Here is an 18,097-nt window from a genome sequence, read left to right on the forward strand (position 1 = left end):
TTAAGCCTCTAAATGGTCCAGTGGTTTAAAATCTGCCTTCCAATACAGCGTATGTGGGTTTGATTCATGGTCAGGAAACTGAGCCACAACTACTGAGCCTGCACACCTCAACTAGAAAGAAACCTGTACGCTGCAAAGAAGACCTCACATGCCACAGCTAAGGCCCAGTGCAGCCAAATATTAAATAAATATTTTAAAAAGAATGATCACAAATCAATAAACTAACTTTATACCTTAAGGAGCTAGAAAAGAGCAAACGAAATCTAAAGATAGAAGGAAGGAAATACTGAAATTAGAGTGAAAATAAATGGCATAACAGACAGAAAAATAGCAGAGAATTAACAAAACCAAGTTTGACTCTTTGGAAAGATATACAGATAGACTAGCAAAGAAAAAAGAGAAAAGGTACAATAACTAAACTCAGAATTGAAAGTAGGGATATTACCATGAACTGCAGAGAAATAAAAAGCATTATAAAAGAATACCAAGGGAAATTTTGTATGCCAACAAATTATAACCTAGATGAAATAGGAAATTTTCCATAAATATGCAAATTAATGAAACTGACTAAAAAAGAAACAGAAAATCTCAACAGACCTATAACAAAATATTGGATCATTAATCAATAATCTCACAGGGAAAAAAAGCCCAGGACCAGATGGCTTCATTGGTGAATTCTACCAGCGTATAATAAACTAACGCCAAACCGTCTCAGGCTTTTCCAAAAGCCAGACGAGAGAACACTTCCTAACTCATTCTGTGACACCAGCATTTCCCAGAAGTAAGGAAAATTACTCACCAGTATACTTCATGAACATAGATCCAAAAATGCTCAACAAAACACTAGGAAACTGACTCCAATAGCATACCAAAATGATTATATACCATGACCAAGTGCCATTTATACCAGGAATGCAAGGTTGCCTCAACATTTTTTTTAAAAACTAAGCAATGTAATATACCACATTAACAGAATGAAGGAAAAAAAGATACAAGTTCTCAGACTACCCTGGTGGTACAGTGAATAAGAACCTACCTGCCATTGCAGGGGTCGCAGGTTCAATCCCTGGTTCAGGAAGATTCCATGTGCCACAGCTACTGAACCCTTGCTCTAGAGCCCATGATTTAGAGCCCACGCTCTAGAGCCCACGAGCCACAACTAACAATGAGGTCCATGCTCCTAGAGCCTGTGCTCCACAATAAGAGAAAGTCTTCCCACAGAAACAAAGAGCCAGCGCAACCAAAAATTTAAAAATAAATTAAATAATCTTTAGAAGACACGATCTCAGTTGATGCAGAAAAGGATTTTGACAAAAGCCAACACAATTTCATAATTTTAAAAAATACTCAGGAAATTAGGAATAGAAGAGAAATTCTTCAACCTCACAAAAGGGGTATGTGAGAAATCCACAGCTAACATGACACTCAATGCACACTTTGTTGGTGTATGAATTGAGGAGAAAATAACATGCCAATGAAGAGAGTATTTAAAAAGAACAAAGCATGCTAGTGATTCAACTGAGTGTTGAGAAGTAAGGGGATAATAGCGAGAAGCCCCAGAAAGATGCTTGGTGGGGGAGCTGTGAGAAGCTGCTGGCCATCTAGAGTCCACCCACAGGATGGACTCCAGCATACTGGACACCACCCCTGGGGCTGGACCCCTGTTCCATGGATCCCCCAGGCTCCAGCTCCTCAGAAGTTTACTGAGTTGAGTGACCTGTCATGGGATTATGGCAAGCGTCCTCTGGACCTGCTCCGACAACAAGGAAGTAGATGCTGCTGCTCCCCCGTGATGCAACAACACACACCCCAGAGCTGTATATAAGCTCCAACCACCTAAGAACATCACACAGCCTCACCCATCCACTCCCTCATACACTCACACCTCTTCCAGCCCCACCACCTCCACCATGGCCGCCTCCACCCTGTCCGTCTGCTCCAGCGACCTGAGCTACAACTGTCCAGAGAGCTGCTGTGAGCCCCCCTGCTGTGCCCCCAGCTGCTGCACCCCGGCCCCCCGCCTGACCCTTCTCTGTGCCCCAGTGAGCTGCGAGTCCAGCCCCTGCTGCCAGCCAGCCTGCAGCAGTTCCTGCCTGGCCTTGGGCTGCAAGCAGTCTAGCTGCCAGTCCTGCTGCACCTCCTCCCCTTGCCAGCAGGCCTGCTGTGAGCCCGTCTGCTGCAGGCCCGTCTGCTGTGAGCCCGTCTGCTGCAGGCCCATCTGCTGCAGGCCTGTCTGTTGCACACCAGTCTGTTGCACACCTGTCTGTTGCACACCTGTCTGCTATGAAGCCTCCCCCTGTTCTATCTCCTCATGTTGCCAGCAGTCCAGCTGCCAGTCCTCCTGCTGCACCTCCTCCCCCTGCCAGCAGGCCTGCTGTGAGCCCGTCTGCTGCAGGTCCGTCTGCTGCAGGCCCGTGTGCTGTGAGGCCTCCCCCTGCTCAGCTCCATCCCCCTGCTGCAGACCCTCCTCCTCCGTGTCCCTCCTCTGCCACCCCGTGTGCCGCCCCACCTGCTGCATCCCCGCCTCCTCCTGCCAGCCCAGCTGCTGCCGCCCGGCCTCCTCCGTGTCCCTCCTCTGCCGCCCCGTGTGCCGCCCCGCCTGCTGTGTCCCTGCCTCAGCTCCGGAGCCCTGCTGCTGACCAGGCACATCCCCCCAGGGCCAGCCAGGCACCATGGGGCAACCCCCCACCACCAGCCTCATGGCCGCCTTCACAGTTTCTCCAGGAGCTCTGAGCTACATGGACACCCCCTTGTTCTCTCTGCCCAGGAGTGGGGTCTGCTCAAACTCCAGATGACCATGCCCGTGCCCACTGCCCACTCCTCCTGGGACCCAGTGTTCAGGCCTGGGGACCAGGTTTCACAATCCAGGCCCCAGTGGTCTCACCTCGGAAGCTGCTTGAAAATGTAATAAACCTGACTGCATTTAATGGTGCTTTACTCTCTTCCAGTCATTTCTGGTAGCATTGCCAGCCAATCTCCACAGAGGCCAGGGCACGTGCACTGCCCGGGTCCTCGCTGCCCTCCTGTCCCCAGCCACACAGGCCTCCTGGGGGCCGCGCCCCACGCAGGCCTAGCACCCAGGTCCTGTCCTAGGAGCCAGCTGGGCCGGCAGGTCCTCAGCAGTGGCCAGTCGCAGGCACAGGAACTTCAGTGCCCTGGGCATCTCCTGGCCCCCTGTGGTGGGGTGCTGGCTGGACACAGGATTCGGGCCACTAGGTGGAGAGGATGAGGCCTCTGCCTGCAGCGGGAGGACTCGGAGCCTGGGCAAGCGGCCTCTCTCAGTCCCTTGAGCTTTCCTGCCCCACCTTCCTTCTTCGGCACCTACAACCCCTCTGTCCATAGTCCTTGCTCCAGCCACACGCCCCAAGGTCTTTTCTAACATAAACAATGAGTGAGACTCAGCCCCCATCCCTCCCAGCTCACCACACCCCCAGAGCTTCCGCACAGTTCTCCAGTCCCTTCTCCACCTTGACACCCTCCCCTCTACACTCCCACCCCCATGTTGCTGACCCTACTCCCGGCCTGGTCACCAAAGGCCCCTTGGCAAAGGTCAGTGTCCCCCTCGACCTTCTATCCCTGAAGAATTTAGCCCTCGACTTGGGGACAGGTCCCTCTGCTCCTCCTCACCCCTCTGTCTTCCGGGGCCTTCACCCTGACCTCCGTCCACCTCCTCACTCCTGCATCTGGACCTTCTGATGCATCTTGGGGCCTCTTCTGGGCTCCAGGCCACTCATGGCACCTCCAGACACGACCCCACTCCAGGACCTGTGGAAGCCCTGCGTGGCCCACCCGAAGCTGAATTAGCACTTTCCCCAACTAGCCTCTACTCACACTCCATCCCCAGGGTGTGGGTCCCCTGCTGGGCCAGTTGGACTCCGCCCCCACCCCCACCCCACTGTCCTGGGCCTTAGCCTGAGGCTCTCCGGCCACTTGTTTGGGGTCTGTCCCTGCCTCTCACGGACACCATGTCCCCGGCTCAGGCTGACGCTGCCGTGTGTTTACTAAACGGCTCTGAACAGTGGACAGGGCCAGGGTCCCAGCTTCAGGGCCCCTGTGGCTGCCAACAGCCCGTCCTCAGCATAAGAGGCTGTGCTTGGAGGACTCCCAGTGATGCACATTCTTCTACAGAATTTATTCTGGGAAGAAACTGTCACTGTCCAGTAAAACATGCCAATTTTGGAGAAAGAAGAAAAGTTTAAAGATTTGGGGGAAACTCTGCCTTCCAGGGTCCCTCAAGATATCAGCTCAAAACCCCAAATGCTAAAAATAAATCAAACTTTCAAAACTTTTTTGAATTGTTAAGAACCAATAAAAATTGCTTTAATTTATAAAACAGACTTCCCTGGCAGTCTAGTTGATAGGGATAGAATGAAGGGACAAAATAGGTGATTAAATAGTAAATCCCACTAGGGGATTGTAAGTAAAAATTATGAGAGACCCCTGTAAGTTAATGATTATTCGAGAAAGTAGGTTTCAGTTCAGTTCAGTTCAGTTGCTCAGTCGTGTCTGACTCTTTGCGAGCCCATGAATCGCAGCATGCCAGGCCTCCCTGTCCATCACCAACGCCTGGAATCTACTCAAACTCGTGTTCATCGAGTCGGTGATGCCATCCAACCACCTCATCCTCTGTCGCCCCCTTCTCCTCCTGCCCCCAATCCCTCCCAGCATCAGGGTCTTTTCCAATGAGTCAACTCTTTGCATGAGGTGGCCAAAGTACTGGAGTTTCAGCTTCAGCATCAGTCCTTCCAATGAACACCCAGGACTGATCTCCTTTAGGATGGACTGGTTGGATCTCTTTGTAGTCCAAGGGACTCTCAAGAGTCTTCTCCAACACCACAGTTCAAAAGCATCAATTCTTCGGCGCTCAGCTTTCTTCACAGTCCAACTCTCACATCCATACGTGACCACTGGAAAAACCATAGCCTTGACTAGACGGACCTTTGTTGGCAAAGTAATGTTTCTGCTTTTTAATATGCTGTCTAGGTTGGTCATAACTTTCCTTCCAAGGAGTAAGCGTCTTTTAATTTCATGGCTGCAATCACCATCTTCAGTGATTTTGGAGCCCAAAAAAATAAAGTCTGACACTGTTTCCACTTTCTCCCCATCTATTTCCCATGAAGTGATACTTAACCATAAAACCAAATAGGCTTGCTTAGCAACAAAACTATGCAACAGAAGTACAAGACATGTCCCAAACCAACCAACCAGTGGTGACATGAGACCCACATCCTGCCCAATGAGCTCAATCAGTTGTTCCACATGCTGAGTCACTTCAGTTGTCTCCAATTCTTTGCGACCCTACAGACCATAGCCCACCAGTTTTCTCTGTCCATGGGATTTCTCTAGGCAAGAATATTGGAGTGGGTTGCCATTTCCTCCTTTAGGAGATCTTCCAAGCCCAGGGATCAAAACCATGAGCACCATCAGTTAGTAACCCCCAAAGCTTGTTCTTTGGCCTTTAAGACACACTCTTTGCACAATATCCCCAAAACAACAAAACAATAGTAGAAAATGGGGCCTGCAACCTGCCCAATGATGTCATCAAGTCAATGACCCCCAAACAGCTCTGTGCACACAGAAAACAATCACTTATGGGAAGGTGACTTTTCAAACTGAAAGATACTCATTGTATTGAGACCTGAAAACTTTCTGAATTGTTATGACAGTCCTGGCCTGACCATCTAGGGAGGGACAGGTAAATTCCCCTGCCCCACCCAGGGAGGAACTAATGATGGAAACATGGCGTCTCCTGAGAAAGACAGAGAAGTTCTCCTCTCCTCCCCACTTTTCCTTTGATTAGAAAACTGTGTCTGCTAAGTTATCAGGGCATGGCATTTCTCACCTATCCACCTGTAAGCCTCACAGTGTCCTATTCTAATAAGTGAAAGTGAGAGTGTTAGTCGCTCAGTCGTGTCTAACTCTTTGTGACCCCACAGGCTGCAGCCACCAGGCTGCTCTGTCCATGGGATTCGCCAGGCAAGAATACTGGAGTGGGTTGCCTTTCGATTCTCCAGGGGATCTTCCTGACCCAGGGATCAAACCCAGGTCTCCTGCATAGCAGGTGGATTCTTTACCATCTGAGCCACCAAGGAAGCCTATTCTAATAAACCACTTCTTATCTACCACTTTGCTCTCACTGAATGCTTCTCTGCCCTGACACATAAAGGACTATGATACCGGAGCTCTTCAGAGGCCCCCTGAAATGACACCAAATGGTTTCACAGTGACTAAGGCCTCATGCTTCCAAAGCAGGAGGCTTGGGTTCAATCCCTGGTTGGGGAGCTAAGATCTTATATGCTGCAGGGGGCAGCCAAAAAGCAAAAATAAATAAGTAAATAATTATTTTAAAGGCCAGAGCACGGGCAGCAGAGTCTCAGGCAGCAGAGGAGAGCTGACACTGGGCTGCCTGGGCAGGGCTGAGCCTTCACCTGCACCCCGGGTGCTCCCGAAGCGTATGCGGGAAGATGGAGAGAAGGTGAATGGAGGCAGGAAGAGAGGAGAGCAGACCCCTAGAGCTCCCTTTCTGACCCAGAGCCTCCCAGCAACCACAGCCCGGAAGCTTTTTCTGGATCAGCCCACACCTGTGCACATGACCTTGGGAGGAAAAAGAACTTTGCAGACTGACTGCAACTTGCTGATTAAGGCTCTTGACCAGGAGGAGGGGACGCGAAGACAGGCTGAGGCTGAAGGGAAGTGGCCACAAGCCCAGGATGCCCGGAGGCACAGAAGCTGGAGGAGGCAGGAAGGGCCCTCCCCTCTGGCCATAGGATGCCCCGATCTCAGCTCATTATAACTCTTCTCAGACTTTTGGCCTCAAAACTGTGAGAGAATACAATTCTGTTGTCTGGATATTTCACATAATCCAGTGTTGACCATTTTGTCACAGCAGCCACAGGAAACTGGTGCAAATGTACATGATAAACAGATTCATAATTTCTAAGTATTGCGGCTTAAGATGTCATTGAGATGATATAAAAACAATTAATAATGAAATAAACCTTCCTGTCCAGCCAACCACTCCCCGTGCACACCATCGAGGGTCAGCCTGCCTTTCTGACCAGCCCCAGACTCCTCGGCAGGGCCTCCCTACCCCCAGCTCCCACCCCTTCATGGTAGCTGTCACATCCCAGCTGCATGCTGGCCTCGCTAACCCCTGCCACCTGTGCCACCTGTCTCTCCCCTCCCCAACCCTTCACCCACAGAGCCGCCCTGACCGCTGAACCTGGCAGCGTCAGGCTCAAACAGTTTTTGGTGACTCTTCCCTCAAACACCGAGTATCCCACCAGGGTGTCCCAGGAACCCACAGACAGAGGTTCAGGCTCAGCTCCCAGGAAAGATGCAGCGGGGGCGGGGTGGGGCAGAGTCTGAGTGGACGTCTGCAAGGAGGCAGGAGGAGAGGCAGAAGGAGCCCCAGCAATCTGTCCAGTGGAAGGAGGGGTGACCCATCCTTGGGAGCCTGAACAGGTGCCCAGCTTTGGGAGGAGGGGGCAGCCACTCCCAGCCCCACCTGACTGAGCCTCTGCTGGGCCCCCCGCTGTGGCCCGAGCCACAGGGATGCCTAGATCCTAGCAGGTGGAAATGAGACACGCTGAGCATGGGGACCACTGCCCATAAACATGAGCCCACCCCTGGAGACGCAAAGTCTGTTGGTCTCGGCCATGCCCTTCCTGCAAGCCTCGCCCAAAACAGGGCAGCTGGACACACCCAGCCAGAACCCACCCAGGTAACCCCTCTCCCTCCATCTGCAGGGGCTTGTGACAAACAAAAGTAAAGGGGCCACAAGCCCCAGTAAAGAGCCCTTCCAGGGCCCAGAATGCAAGTCCCATTCCCTAATCCCCTGGTGCCCAGAATGAGTGCCCAGCAGCCAAGAGCCCCCACTGCCCACGCTGGGTCCACCCCGGCCTCGTACTCCCACACCTACTCAGCACGTGGTCAGAAGCAGCATGGCCCGACACACAGGCAGGACATTTACGAGCTGGGCCTCCATCTCCTGGGAAAACAACGCAGCCCTAATGAGGGTTCCCTGGAGCCAGATCCAAACACCAACCAGGAAAGGAGCGCGTTGTGAGCCTCTGTTGGGACAACACACACACAGAAGAGGGGTATAAAGCCGGCAGCCTGAGCACCTCACACATACACACTCACACACTCACTCACACACACACTCATACCCTCACCCTCCTCCAGCCCCACCGCCTTCACCATGGCCACCTCCGCCTTGTCCGTCTGCTCCAGTGACCTGAGCTATGACTGTCCAGAGAGCTGCTGCGAGCCCCCCTGCTGTGCCCCCAGCTGCTGCCCCCTGGCCCCCCGCCTGACCCTCCTCTGTGCCCCAGTGAGCTGTGAGTCCAGCCCCTGCTGCCAGCCAGCCTGCACCAGCTCCTGCCCGGCCTTGGGCTGCCAGCAGTCTAGCTGCCAGCCCTCCTGCTGCACCTCCTCCCCCTGCCAGCAGGCCTGCTGTGAGCCTGTCTCCTGCAAGCCCATCTGCTGCAGGCCTGTCTGCTGTGAGCCCGTTTGCTGCAGGCCGGTCTGCTGCAGGCCCATCTGCTGTGAGGCCTCCCCCTGCTCAGCCCCCTCGTCCTGCTGCAGACCCTCCTCCTCCGTGTCCCTCCTCTGCCGCCCAGTGTGCCGCCCCGCCTGCTGCGAGCCCTCCTGCTGTGCCCCCAGCTGCTGCGCCCCGGCCCCCCACCTGACCCTCCTCTGTACCCCAGTGAGCTGCGAGTCCAGCCCCTGCTGCCAGCCAGCCTGCAGCAGCTCCTGCCCAGCCTTGGGCTGCCAGCAGTCTAGCTGCCAGTCCTCCTGCTGCACCTCCTCCCCCTGCCAGCAGGCCTGCTGTGAGCCCATCTGCTGCAGGCCCGTCTGCTGCAGGCCCGTGTGCTGTGAGGCCTCCCCCTGCTCAGCCCCATCCCCCTGCTGCAGACCTTCCTCCTCCGTGTCCCTCCTCTGCCGCCCCGTGTGCCGCCCCGCCTGCTGCATCCCCGCCTCCTCCTGCCAGCCCAGCTGCTGCCACCCAGCCTCCTGTGTGTCCCTCCTCTGCCAGCCCGTGTGCTCCCGCCCAGCCTGCTGCATCCCCACCTCAGCCCTGGAGCCCTGCTGCTGAGCTGGCATGTCCTCTCAGGGCCACCCATGTGCTATGGGCCACTCCGTCCCCCTCTGTTGCCAGCCTCTGGCCCCCTTCAGGATCTGATCCAAACCTACATGAACATGCACTGACCTGAAACCCCAACAAGCAGGGCTTAGCCCACCTGCAGCCTCTGGGCCAGGCCCAGATGAACCCGAGACAGCCCCATGTTACCGAGGGTCCACAGGCTTCTCCCGACAGTCATGGACACTGCTGTTCCCCCCAGCCTTTGGGGGCCTTGCTCTTCCCTGTCTCTGCCCCTCCTGTGCTGTGTACCGTCCTCCCACAAGGGTCTTGAGCTGAGTGAATAAACTCACCATCCTCGCCTCCGCTTGTCCTCTCTCCTAAATAGCCATATGTGTCACTGTCTCCAGCCTCCCGGCTGACATAAGTAACCCCATCCTCAGCAGCCGTGTCTTTGGAGCATTTCCAAGGGGGTTGAGCTCTAAGGCCCACTGCGGTCATCCCCCCAGCCCTCGACTCCTGCGTCTGACTCTCCAGGCAGCTCTGGGGGGCTGTGCTACGTGACCAAGACTGTGGTGGCAACCACTGGCCAGTGGGCCCCTTGGCAGGAGGGCCCGCTTGGCCCCATCTGGGTCTCCCTGGTCAGCCTGAGACTCACAGGGGTGGGGCTTCCTGGGACACAGCTGAAGTGGGCCATTCCTGCTGACCCCCAGCTCACCTGCCCTCAAACTTGGCGCTTTATTCAGTCTTCAAATGCCCCAGCCTGCCTTGTCTGTGCCACAGACCACTGACCCGCCCCCTTCCCAGCCTCTGGTTCAGGCTGGGTGTGGCAGGGTTCAAGGGAGGAAGCCAGAGGGTCGGTGACTTCCAGGGCCCACACTCTAGGTCCTGAGGCCCAGGTTTGCTGCCTGAGGTCTACCCATGGGGGCGCTCTGGAGTGCCCCTCATGTTTGCCAGAGCCGACCCTCCCTGCTAACCTGCCTTCCCCTACCTCACCCCTTCCCCAGTGCCACCTCCTAACTCTTGACATGACCCTCCTAGTAACATGACACTGCTCCCCTCAGGAGGCCATGAAATCCCAAAGGAGGGGGGGTCAGAGAGACCACCTGACCTCTGATGGGCTCCCCTGGAGACCCTGGTCCAGACTCCCAGGGCTGGGATGGCTTTTCCAGTGCCACTGTCCCCCCCAAAACGGATCTCTGGGAACCTGTCAGTGGGAGTAGGGCCCTCTTGCAACTAGAATTGGGTAGTGGAAATGGGTGCAGACAGACTCACCCTATGCCCTCTACCTACACTCTGCGGCTGCAGGGTCCTGATCCTGCCTCCCCTACCCCCTGCCCCACAGGACCCTGCCCATGTCTTTTGGGACCCTCTTATGGAGAAGGTGTGAGACATCAACTTCCCCAGCTGTTACGGTGATAGAAAATCTCCTGGAGCTCTCCCAACCTGGGCCTCCCTATGCCTTCACCAGCTTCCCTCTGGCCAGTTTCACCAACCACCCAGGGACCAGGGAACTGGGGGCTCCAGCTTCCTGTATGCCTCAACTCCTCTGGCCAGCTACTGAAACCCACAGGCCCCTTCTCAAAAACACATATTTAAATGCACTTAATGTAATCTTCCGGGCTTCCCAGGTTGCTTAGATGGTAAAGAATCTGCCAGCAATGCAGGAGACCAGTGTTCAACCCCTGGGTTGGGAAGATCCCCTGGAAAAGGGAATGGCAACCCACTCCAGTATTCTTGCCTGGAGAATTCCATGGACAGAGGAGCCTGGCGGGCTACAGTCCATGGGATCACACAGAGTCAGACACGATTGAGTGACTAACATTAATGTAATCTTCCAGATTGCAAGAAGAGACCATGATCACTACCAATTATCAAAAAAAAATTTTTTTTTCTACTGACTAGTAAGATGTGGGATTTCCCTGGTGGCTCAGTGGTAAAGACTCCACCTCCCAATGCAGGAGACGTAGGTTCCATCCCTGGATTGGGAAGATCCTCTGAAGAAGGAAATGACAACCTGCTCCGGTATTCTTGCCTGGGAAACCCCAAGCTCAAAGAGCCTGGCGAGGCTACGTACGGTCCATGGGGTCACAAAAGAGTTGGACACGACTTAGGTACTAAACAACAACAAAACTAAGATGTGGGCTTTCTCACTAAGACATTAAGAAGAGGGAGCGGCAAGCCTCATTTGGATAGGGGACAGAAACTTCATGCATATTTGGAAGGAGCACAGGGATGCTGGCACCTCAATTGGCGCCTCAGCTGGAGACAGTCCCAGGTGTTGCCAACACTGGGCACATCCCTCACTGGGAGCTGTTGTTTCTGGGTTAGTTTTGAAAGGGAAGGTGCAGCCAGTTTCACCCAAGTTCACGGCAGCTGAATTCCAACCCCCAACTCTGGATGGAGCCACCTGCCTAAGGGATAGAGCACCTGTGTACAGCGGCAGCAGCCAGTCACCACTGACCTTTCCCTGGGGCACCCCAAGTTCAGTGTGCGACACCCCAGACACACGACACGCGGAGCGCATTGTCCCAGGGAGGGTCATTGCCCAGTGCAGGGGTTCCCGGAGTCGGGTCCCCGGGAGCCTGCACCTGAGTCTGGATACCGCTAACAGTGAGCCCCAGCCAGGCCCCACCGTCCAGCCCACCTGCACCGGGTGGTGGCCTGGAAGGGTATCGCGTCTCCCTTGGTTACGCACGCTGCCAGGCCACTGCAGAAACCAGGGAACTGCGGGAGCCAAAACCACAACCGAACTTCACCTCCAGGCGGCTGTGCTCTGGGTTCTTCCCAGCAGCGCAGAGGTGCACATGCACTCACACACTAATACCCATACATATTCACACACTTACACACACTCACATATAGGTGCGCACCCCGCTTTCCCCTCGACACAGGATGACGCCCTTGGTTGACTCACACCCCGCGGTCCAGGCAGGCCTGCAGATGCGACGCAGAGGCCGGCACGGTGGCCCCCACCCCGCCCCGCAGGGCCCAAAGGTGGGCAGCTCTGGCCTTTGGGGTTGCCTCCCCTCCCCCTTCCATTACCCGAGGCCGATGTGGAAGGGCTCACTGGGCTGCAAACCCATCGCAGGGTCACCGTCGAGGGAGTGGCGGGGGCATTCTCCTTTCCCTCGCCCTCCTCCCAGCAGCAAGTAAGTATCCCTGACTTTGCCAGAGACGCTCATTAGATTGGATTTGCCAGAGACCCCCACAGATTCCCTAAAGCACAGTGCCCCGACCTGGGGGCGGGATGAAAAGTGAGCAGCTAACACAGGGGTCCCCTACCCTGTGCCCCAGGCGCTCCCAGGACCAAGACCCACCGCTGGAAGGACCGGCTTTCAGGCTTTGTGAGCAGAGCTGGGGGTAGCACGTGGGCATGGCTGAGAGGTGAGAGGAGGGTGAGGCGCTCCAGAGCCCCCAGCCCCCACCCAGAGTGCTCCGGCTGAGCCACGTTCCACCCCTGCCCACTTCAGGTGGAAATGCGGGGTTAGGACACAGAGGGCCCCCGCACTCCCCAGACTCTCAGGACACGGAGAGAAATGGGCACCCTCCCACCCTACCCAACACCCACACAGAGGTCCCCTCTAAGCGTGGAGCTCAGGATCCACCCAGGAGCATGGGGCAGGGGGGAGGGGGAAATGAGGCAGGTGGGGAGGGCAGGGTTCCAGCTGGAAACAAAGCCCAGACCCCAAAACTCAGAATGGTGACTTCTTAGATTTTGTCCTGGAAAAAGGCCTCCTGGAAATCCATTATTTACTCTTAAAAATCAAAACCATAGAAGCAGCGTAGAGTGTATGTTGTTGCTATGTTGTTACTTAGTGGCTCAGCCATGTCCGACTCTTTGTGACCTCATGGACTGTAGCCCCCCAGGCTCTTGTCCATGGGATTTTTCAGGCAAGAATACTGGAATGGGTTGCCATGCCCTCCTCCAGGGGACCCAACCTGTGTCTCCTGTGACTCCTGCATTGAAGCAGATTCTTTACCCACTTAGCCATCAGGTGAGACTCTTTGTGTATGAGGTTCCATTGCAAAAATGAATAAACTTTGTTTCCTAATTTCTGTGCAGTGTCCTAGCTTAATGGTTGAGAATGTTTTAAAAGGAAATGGGTGTCAGGCTGACAGTCTGTCCCCACCTGCAAGCCACCTCCCAGCCCTGCAAAACTGTCAAGCAGGTGAGGTGGACCTCTCAGCCTGGGTCCCCTCACAACTGTGCAAGGCAGCCTCCCCTCCCTGTGGCACATGCAGAGTGGGGTCACCTGGGCTGTGGGGCTCAGAAGGCTGCTCTTGAACCAGGTGCTGGCCTGGGGCTGGGGCTATTCCCAAGCAGCCTGGTAGTCATAGTACCAGAGGGTGGGGTGGGGTGGGGTGGGGGCCAAACCCACGTGGACAGAGGTCCCCTGACCTGAAAAGCAAGCTGCAGCTTCCAGATTGCCAACTTCTCAGACGGCCTTGCCACGTGAGCCCAGCAGGGGGTGTTGTACCCACACTGACTCCCAGGAACCCACCTGCGGGCCTCACCAGGCGGGTGGATTCCCCAGCTCACTTCCTGCATCGTTTTCATTAAAGGAGCCCAAAAGACAAGGTGGGAGAGTTCCTGGGAGCTGCCAGAGGCGGGGCAGGGAGGGCTTCCTGCTACCCCCAGATGCCCTTCACTGAGCTGCCTGCCTGCCTGCTGGCCTGCAGGTTCCACACTCCAGCTAGCTTCTATAATGCAAACCTGTGCCCCACCTCTCCTGGGCACTGCCTCTAGCCCCAAGGATGCGCCCCACCCCAGATCCCAGGTCTGATCCCACCCACAGCCTGCCCTGGGGTCCCCCACGTCCGCTGACGGCCGTGTCCATGTGCCGGTGTGCCAGCTCACAGCCTGGGGCATAACACCTCCCTGGCAGGGATGTCGGGCAAGTGAAGGAGGGAGGGGGTACTGCGGGTGCCAGATCCATCAGGTACCCACACCTCAGCAGGGCCCTGAGTCCTAGGTGAGGAGCCGCCTCTGACTACTCCCGGGATTACAGGGGATGCTGTTCCGACACCCCACAGTAAGTCCAGCCCCTGGACAACTCCCTCTCCACCCCCTTCTCTCTGCCCTGCCCCCTACACCCACCAGTGACCCAGCCTTGGGGTCCAGCTGTCCCCATTATGGCTCCCACTGAACCCCTCCACCTTTCCTGTCCACATGGAGACAACACCGGGTGAGGATGGGCTGAGTTAGGGGTGGACAGCAGGCTCTTTGGCCACAGCTGCTGGTCACTCCTTGACCAAGAGCACTGGTCTAGAATTCAGGCCACCAAGCTGTCCCCACAGGACACACCCAGCCACTTTGCTGGCACTACACGCATTACACTCCCCAGAATTGTGGACTTGGTGTTGGGAGCTAGTAGAGTCTTACAGTCATGGTTCACCCTCTGTCAAAGGGCAGCTGGCCCCACTGGGGGGAGCAGGGGAGGGGTCTAAGCATCAAAAAACCCAGGCTGACTCTGGGGTCAGGGAGGCCCCAAATCCTGCCTGACCCACTCATCCCAGGGGAGCTCACCCCACACACCCCATGTGTGCCCAGAGACCCTGCAGACCCGCCTGACTCATCCTCCCACCCTGAGGCCGCTCCAGCAGCTGCAGCCGGTCTTCCAGCCTGCCCCTACTCCCTGCTCTCCGCAGCCTTGGTCATGCTGACCACCTGCCAAAGTCTTCTCTCCATCTTGGCTGAGGCTCTGTGACACTTCACTTGTCCTCGGATGCCCCTGTGCAGCAGGACCAGCCCCAGGCCCCTGCCCTTATCAGAAGGTCTGCCCACCAGACTCTGGGCAGAGATGTGACCTCAATTTCCCCATCGGCAAATCTGGTCACCCCACCTCCTGTAAGAGGCTGCTCTTTCTGGGTCACAGGCTCTGATGGGGTGGAGGGGCAGAGGACTTCAAAGCCCAGGGTCACAGGGTTGCATGCAGTCAAGGCCCCAGCACTTCCCAGGCACAGGCCCAGGAACAAAGGCCAAGGGAAAGTGAAACCCAAACCCCACACAAACCCTGCGGTGTAAACTCCTGTGCTTTTCAAAACCAAACTTGATCAAAGTGACGATTTGAGTCCTGACTGGCCATTATCAACTGTCCTGGGAGTGTTCCAAATTTAGCTCAATATTATTTACTTGGCTTTTATCTCTCCTCCCTGGTTCGAGGTATTTATAACTGGGTCATCTTTTAACTATCTGCAACATGCCTTCAGGGGAGAGGGGGCGGGCTTTATAAATAACCTTTATTATTACTATGCAGGTTGATTCTGTTCCCAGCGCTGAAGGGAACATGAAGACACACGTCTGTGACTCACCCACCAGGGAGACACCGAGTGCTCAGGACAACGGGTTCGGGTGCTTCACCCCGGCACCCTAGACCTGCATGCAGGTCTGTCCTCCATGCTCTAAGCCAGGGATTGAGGGCTGCAGGTGGGCTTGGCCTGTGTGTGGTTTGCAAATCACACGTCCTGAGGCTTCGACTGTGGCAGGTGCAGGGGCCTGGGGGCTCGGAGGCCCGGTCTTCAGTCCTTCCCGACATCCCCACTCCAGGGCTGCTCCTCTTCACCTGCACAATCTGGCTGTTCCCTGGAGGAATGGGGGAGCTGAGGACCTTTATGGACCCCCCCATGTGGGTCAGCGTTCCAAACACTGGGATACTGCGGGGATAGGGGGACATCATGGGCCACGGTCCCATCACTGGGAGCCAAGCCCCATCAGAGCAAAGCGCCACAACATGCAGGAACCAGGGAGGGTTCCAGGAGCCCAGGACCAGATACTTGAAGGTAAACCCAGAGCCTCACACAAGCCATCCCAGTGCCGTCCTGCCCTCGACAACAGCCGGCCAAACCACCACCCTCCATAGCTCTCCCGCAGTCACCATCACTCACTCCCCTTCCTGAAGCCTGGCCTCTGGCTCCCAGGTCTCGTTCTCCCTGTTACTCTGACGTTCAGTGTTAGGTTTTGATTTATAAAGTCTCTCGGTAGAAACTCCAGAAAGTCATGATGAGGTCATGGTCACTGACAGGTCAAGGCGCCCTTTCTAAGGAGGAGGGGGCGGAATCTCCCCTCCAACTTCGCTCTCCGCTTGGGGGTGGGGTGGGGGTCGGCGTGCTAGGGGCTGTCATCACTCATTCTGCATCTCAAGGGACTGCGGCCACCAAGACTGCACGGAGCTGAGAGTGCAGCCTTGGGTTCTCTGTCCGGGGCAGGTGACGGACCTGCCAGCTGCCAGGCCTCATTCCTCCAGCAGGTGTAAGGCCTTCTCGGGAGGCCCAGCAGGTAGGTACCTGTGAAGGGCCTCGGGTGGGGGCGGCAAGGTCTTTGAAAGGAGTCCGCACCCTGCTGGCATTGCTATTGTGAGCACCGGGCTTGCTGCTCCCTTTAATCTCTGCCTCCTCCCGTCCCAGTGCTGCAGTTCCCACAGCCAGCTCCGCACGGTGACCTGAGCTCGGCCCGCCAGCTCCCCTCCAGACCCCCGGCCCGCCCCACCCCCACCCGCACCTCCCTCCCCCACTCACCAGTGCAGGGCTCCCATTGCCGGGCGCCGCGGCCCGGGGTCGCCAGGGGCAGGAGGAGCACGACACACAGAGTCAGCAGGGCAGACATGAGGGGCCCGGGTCCCAAGCTCCATCCAGCGGCTCCGCACACGCCCGCGTCGGGGAGGCAGCCGCCGGCTCCTTGCGCACGTGGCTCGGCCCTGGCGGCGACCTCAGCCGGCAGTCACTGTGGCGGCCGCATCCCTGGGGCCGGCGCAGGTGCTGCTGGCACGTCGGGCTGCAGACAGCTCTATCTCCTCTATTTCCGCCCCGGGCGGGGGTCCTGCCCTGCCGATAGCATCTCCGTGGGCCTGCGATTAGTCATTGGCAAAGCGCATTTTTCCCAAAGGAAAGACAGAAATAGATCATCTGGGAGGGCAGAGAGCGAACAGAAAACTCCCAGGACCTGTGTCTCCCGGTGCGGACTCCGCCGCTGGGAGGAGGCAGCAGCCGGGCGGGCGGTCCCTGGGCCCGCAGTGGCCGTCCAGGAGGCCGGCTCCCGCGAAGGCTTTTATCTGGTGCCCAGCCTTCCCAGGGTGTGTGGGTTTGTCAACTGCTGGGTTTCAGGAATTTCCCTCCGGAGGGAAGTCAGTCATTCAAGGGAACAGCTAATGAGGAGACAGGAGCGTCCCGGGGGAGGGGCAAGGTGGTGGTTCCTCTCCCCCGTCCTCTGGGCTCTGACCTCCCCAAACCACAGTCGACCTGCGATCCTGCTCCAGGTGGGACAGTTACTCAGCGTGATTATACTTTCCGAAACCCCTCTGAGAGTGTGCAAGGACAGACTGGGGAGGGGAGAGAGTTCCCAGGCCCCCAAAGGCACCCCTTCCTTGTTTAGGAGACAGCGATCTGGTTGTGAACCCCAAGCTCTCCCTGGGAAGCCCCAGCTCCGAGGTGTGGGCGGCTGCCAGTCTGACACAGAAGGTACTTGTGGGGGCGAACAGAGCCTGGGGTCAGGGCTTGTGGGAAGGGGCAGCAGGGACAGACAGAGAGAGAGAGAGACATGGGCATAGAAAGAGAAATGGGGTCAGAGAGAGGGAGAGAAAGAGAGAGAGGAGGAGGGAGACGGAGAAAGAATATGCCAAAGGCATGCTAAGTCACTTCAGTCATGTCCGACTCTTTGCGACCCCATGGACGATAGCCTGCCAGTCTCCTCTGTCCATGGGATTCTCCAGGCAAGAATACTGGAATGTGTTGCCAAATCCTCCTCCAGGGGATCTTCCCAGCCCAGGGATCGAACCCATGTCTCTTATGTCTCCTGCATCGGCAGGCGGGCTCTTTACCACTAGTGTCACCTGGGAAGCCCATGCCAAAGGCGCTTCCCACAAAATAGCCCCTGTGACTCCAGAGATTGTCCCTCTGTCTGTTTCTCTGTCTGTCTGTCCACGTACAGGTGGTTTACGTCCTAATCACAGGAATTCCTGTCGCCTGAGGAAATCCCACAAGCCCCCTCTTACACCTGCCCTGTCACAGGACCGG

General features: G+C 56.3%; 3 protein-coding genes across 3 annotated transcripts in view; 2 read left to right on the top strand and 1 right to left on the bottom strand.

The window, feature by feature from the left end:
* Positions 1-16,708, bottom strand: part of TSPEAR (thrombospondin type laminin G domain and EAR repeats) — a 180,463-nt gene extending 163,755 nt beyond the window's left edge. Inside the window, exon 1 of the mRNA XM_065943597.1 lies at positions 16,604-16,708. Coding sequence (XP_065799669.1) covers positions 16,604-16,691 — 88 coding nt within the window. The 5' untranslated portion in view covers positions 16,692-16,708. The remainder of the gene's footprint in view (positions 1-16,603) is intronic.
* On the top strand, positions 1,911-2,639 carry LOC136173195 (keratin-associated protein 10-8-like). The gene has a single exon (XM_065942644.1). It carries the CDS (start codon positions 1,911-1,913, stop codon positions 2,637-2,639), a length of 729 nt encoding a protein of 242 aa, XP_065798716.1.
* Positions 8,204-9,100, top strand: LOC136173194 (keratin-associated protein 10-8-like). Its single transcript, XM_065942643.1, has 2 exons — positions 8,204-8,743; positions 8,828-9,100. The coding sequence occupies exons 1-2, from the start codon at positions 8,204-8,206 to the stop codon at positions 9,098-9,100; spliced, it is 813 nt and encodes a 270-aa protein (XP_065798715.1).
* Positions 16,709-18,097: the final 1,389 nt, after the last annotated feature.

Source organism: Muntiacus reevesi, chromosome 8 (genome assembly GCF_963930625.1).
Source record: "Muntiacus reevesi chromosome 8, mMunRee1.1, whole genome shotgun sequence".
Taxonomy (NCBI): domain Eukaryota; kingdom Metazoa; phylum Chordata; class Mammalia; order Artiodactyla; family Cervidae; genus Muntiacus; species Muntiacus reevesi.

Coding starts and splice junctions, on each gene's coding strand:
- LOC136173195 (XM_065942644.1), top strand. CDS start 1,911: ATGGCCGCCTCCACCCTGTCCGTCTGCTCCAGCGACCTGAGCTACAAC.
- LOC136173194 (XM_065942643.1), top strand. CDS start 8,204: ATGGCCACCTCCGCCTTGTCCGTCTGCTCCAGTGACCTGAGCTATGAC. Junction 8,744..8,827: donor CCAGCCCCTGCTGCCAGCCA/GCCTGCAGCAGC, acceptor CCCTGCCAGCAG/GCCTGCTGTGAGCCCATCTG.